The sequence below is a fragment of the Arachis duranensis genome, chromosome 5 (genome assembly GCF_000817695.3).
Source record: "Arachis duranensis cultivar V14167 chromosome 5, aradu.V14167.gnm2.J7QH, whole genome shotgun sequence".
Taxonomy (NCBI): Eukaryota; Viridiplantae; Streptophyta; class Magnoliopsida; order Fabales; family Fabaceae; genus Arachis; species Arachis duranensis.
The window spans coordinates 15,790,970-15,795,309 of NC_029776.3; the positions used below are offsets into that span (position 1 = coordinate 15,790,970).

Consider the following 4,340-nt stretch of genomic DNA (forward strand, 5'->3'; position numbering starts at 1 on the left):
ATATATATATATTAATTTTACACTTTATTTCATTCTAATCACATTACATTATTTATTTAGAATGAAAGTAACGTGATTAAGTGTAAATGTGATTAAAATAATTGAATATTATGTACAGTAAAAAATTGATATTATTGAAGAATAAAATTAAAATTTATTTCTATCTATCGTTTTTGTCTCCAACGTTTTCGTCCTGTTTAAGTCCCTAACGTTTCAAAATCGTCTCAATTTTGTCCCGCCGTCAATTTTATTAACGGATCCCTAACGGCAGGACAACATTGAGTCTATTTTAAAACGTTAGGGACTTAAATAGGACGATTGAAACGTTAGGGACAACTTTGAGACTTACCCCAAACGTTGGGGACAAAAACGATACTTTACTCTTAAAACAATTAAAAAGAATTTTTGAAAAAGAGATGAGATATTTTCGAAAATTAAAGAGGAAAAAGTAGTTAGGTGGTTTTGAAAAAGATAAGAAACAAACAAAAAGTCAAATAGAAAGAAATTTGAAAAATGGTAAATATACTTCAAGTGATGTTCAAAAAGAAATTATACATGTTCTTGCTACAATGGTAAGAAACTCAATTAGAAAGGATATTGGAGATGCCAAATTTTGTATTATCATTGATGAAGCTCGTGATGAATCTAAAAAAGAATAAATGGCTATTGTTTTGAGATTTGTTGATGTGGATGGTTTTGTTCGTGAACGCTTCTTTGATCATGTACATGTTAGTGATACTAGTGCCTTGACTTTGAAAAAAGAGTTGGTGTCTGTGCTTTCTATTTATAATCTCCAAATTGAAAATATTCGAGGCCAGGGGTATAATGGTGCTAGCAATATGATTGGGGAATGGAATGGTTTACAAGATTTATTTCTCAATGATTGCTGACAAGCATATTATGTCCATTATTTTGCTCATAGATTGCAGTTAGCACTAGTGGCTACTGGTGGACGAAATTGTGTTCATCAATAATGGCTCTTTGGTATGTGCATCTATTAACTCAGCACTTTCTTTCCACAACTTCGTTCAACTAACCAGCAAGTGCACTGGGTCGTACAAGTAATAAACCTTACGTGAGTAAGGGTAGATCCCACAGAGATTGTTGGTATGAAGCAAGCTATGGTCACCTTGTAAATCTCAGTCAGGCGGATAATAATTGATTATGGAATTTTGAAAATCAAATAATAGTGAATAAACATAAAATAAAGATAAAGTTACTTATGTAATTCAATGGTGGGAATTCAGATAGGTATATGGAGATGCTATGTTCCTTCTGAATCTCTGCTTTCCTACTGCATCCATTCAATCCTTCTTATTCCTTTCCATGGCAAGCTGTATGTGGGGCATCACCATTGTCAATGGCTACATCCCATCCTCTCAGTGAAAAAGGTCCAAATGCTCTGTCACAGAACGGCTAATCATCTGTCGGTTCTTAATCAAGTTGGAATAGAATCCAGTGATTCTTTTGCGTCTGCCACTAACGCCCAGCCTTCAGGAGTTTGAAGCTCGTCACAGTCATTCAATCCCGGAATCCTACTCGGAATACCACAGACAAGGTTAGACTTTCCGGATTCCCATGAATTCCGCCATCAATTCTAGCTTATATCACGAAGATTCTGATTAAGAAATCCAAGAGATATGCGCCCGGCCTAAGGTAGAACGGAAGTGGTTGTCAGTCACGCGCGTTCATAAGTGAGAATGATGATAAGTGTCACGGATCATCACATTCATCAAGTTGAAGTGCAACGAATATCTTAGAACAGGAATAAATCGAATTGGATAGAAGATAGTAGTAATTGCATTGAAACTTAAGGTACAGCAGAGCTCCACACCCTTAATCTTTGGTGTGTAGAAACTCCACCGTTGAAAATACATAAGTGATCAAGGTTCAGGCATAGCCGAATGGCCAGCCCCCAAAACGAAAACCAGGATGTCAAAATCCAAATATGGAACCAAGATATCTAATAGACTAGTAAAAAGTTCTATTTATACTAAACTAGCTACTAGGGTTTATAGAGGTAAGTAATTGATGCATAAATCCACTTCCGGGGCCCACTTGGTGCGTGCTTGGGCTGAGCTTGATCTATCCACGAGTTGAGGCTTCTCTTGGAGTTGAATGCCAAGTTGTAACGTGTTTTGGGCGTTCAACTCTGGTTCGTGACGTGTTTCTGGTGTTTGACTCTAGAATGCAGCATGGAACTGGCGTTGAGCGCCAGTTTACGTTGTCAAATTCCGAATAAATTATGGACTATTATATATTACTGGAAAGCTCTGGATGTCTAATTTCCAACGCCATTGAGAGCGCGCCATTTGGAGTTTTGTAGCTCCATAAAATCTATTTCGAGTGCAGGGAGGTTAGATTCTAACAGCATTAGCAGTCCTTTGTCAGCCTCCTATCAGAGTTTTGCTCAGGTCCTTCAATTTCAGCAAGAAAATACCTGAAATCACAGAAAAACACACAAACTCATAGTAAAGTCCAGAAATGAGAATTTAGCATAAAAACTAATGAAAACATCCCTAAAAATAACTAGATCATACTAAAAACTACCTAAAAATAATGCCAAAAAGCGTATAAATTATCCGCTCGTCAGCTACTTCAAGGGAAGTACTTCAAATTCATGAGTTTTTCATACAATTGACTGCTATTGTCAATATTGTTGGTGCATCTTGCAAATGACATGATCAACTACAAGAAACTCAAGAAATTGAAAATGCAAAATTGATTGCCAATGATGAGCTAGAAACAGGTCAATGTGCAAATCAAATGGACACTTTACAAAGAGCTGGAGATACAAGATGGAGTTCTCACTTTCATTCTGTTTGTAGCTTGATAAGAATGTTTGCAGCTACTCAAACCGTTCTTAATAACATTATTGATGATGGTACAACTTCTGCTCAAAGAAGTGAGGCTTATGGTATTAACAAAGTGCTATCCTCGTTTGAATTTGTTTTTTTCGTTACATTTGATGAAGGAAAGTATAGGGATTAATATTTTGTGCCAAGAATTACAACAAAAATCTCAAGATATTTTGAATGCAATGCATGTTGTTTCCACATCAAAACTACTTCTTCAAAAATTGAGGGATAATGGTTGGTGTAATTTACTTGAGATTGTTAAGAAGTTTTGTGAGAAACATAAAATTGACATCCCTGATATGAGTACACAATACACTGTTGGAAGAGGTCGATCTCGTCAACCAAAGATAACAATCGAGCATCATTATCGAGTTGATGTGTTTTTGGCAGCAATTGACTCTCAAATTCAAGAGTTAAATGGTAGATTCAATGAGGAAACCATGGAGCTTTTGACTTTAAGTACTGCTTTGGACCCTAAAGATAATTTTAAGTTGTTTAATATTCAGAATATATGCAAGTTAGCTGAAAAGTTTTATCCTTCAGATTTTTCTGATCATGAAATGATTTTTTTGAATGCTGAATTGCAACATTATGCATTTGATATATCGAATCATCTAAAAGATGTTGGGACACTTTATGAGTTATGTCCAAGATTGAAGGAAACAGGAAAATCAAGAACTTATCATTTGGTTGATAGATTGATTCGCAATGTCTTGACTCTTCCAGTATCTACAGCAACAACAGAAAGAGCTTTCTCGGCAATGAAAATTGTTAAAACAAGACTTCAGAGTAAAATGGCACACGAATTTCTTGCAGATAATTTAGTCATTTACATTGAGAAAGAAATTGCAGCTACTTTCAGTACAAATTCAATAATAGATGACTTTGAATCAAGGAAAAAATGTCGAGCTTAATTGTCTATGTAAGTTGTAAATTTTAATTTATTTCAGTTCTAATAATATTGTTACTAATTTTTTTATTGCATAAGTTATGGTTGTGATTTAAATTATTTACATGAAGGTTGAAGCATAATACATTTTTTTAATAATTCTGCAGGAAACGTCTAAAAAGGAATCTACTTAATATACTAAAATTGGGTTTTCTCCCAACTAATGAAGGTGACGTGTTGATCTCTCATGACTCCGTTTTCCCTCCAAAATGAACTTTCGTATTCTCTATTCTAAATTATTTTATAAAAAATATATTTATTATAATTATATTATAATTAATATTTAATGAATAATACATACTTATACTAATTTAGGAACATATCTTTATTTTTAGAAAGTACTATTTTCATGTAATGAAAGCACTCTTATCTCTTCTAAAATTATTTTTAGAAAAATATATTTATTATAATTATATTAAAATTAGCATTTAATGAATAATGCATGATTATACTAATTTAGAAAAATATCTTTATTATAATTATATAAAATAATCTATTTAATATACTAAAATTGGATTTTCCCCAAACTAATG

At 33.5% G+C, this 4,340-nt stretch overlaps 1 protein-coding gene across 1 annotated transcript; it reads left to right on the top strand.

The window, feature by feature from the left end:
• The first annotated feature begins 3,040 nt into the window (after positions 1 to 3,040).
• LOC107488347 (uncharacterized) lies at positions 3,041 to 3,772 on the top strand. Its single transcript, XM_016109077.1, has one exon. It carries the CDS (start codon positions 3,041 to 3,043, stop codon positions 3,770 to 3,772), a length of 732 nt encoding a protein of 243 aa, XP_015964563.1.
• The last annotated feature ends 568 nt before the right edge of the window (positions 3,773 to 4,340 follow it).

Coding starts and splice junctions, on each gene's coding strand:
- LOC107488347 (XM_016109077.1), top strand. CDS start 3,041: ATGCATGTTGTTTCCACATCAAAACTACTTCTTCAAAAATTGAGGGAT.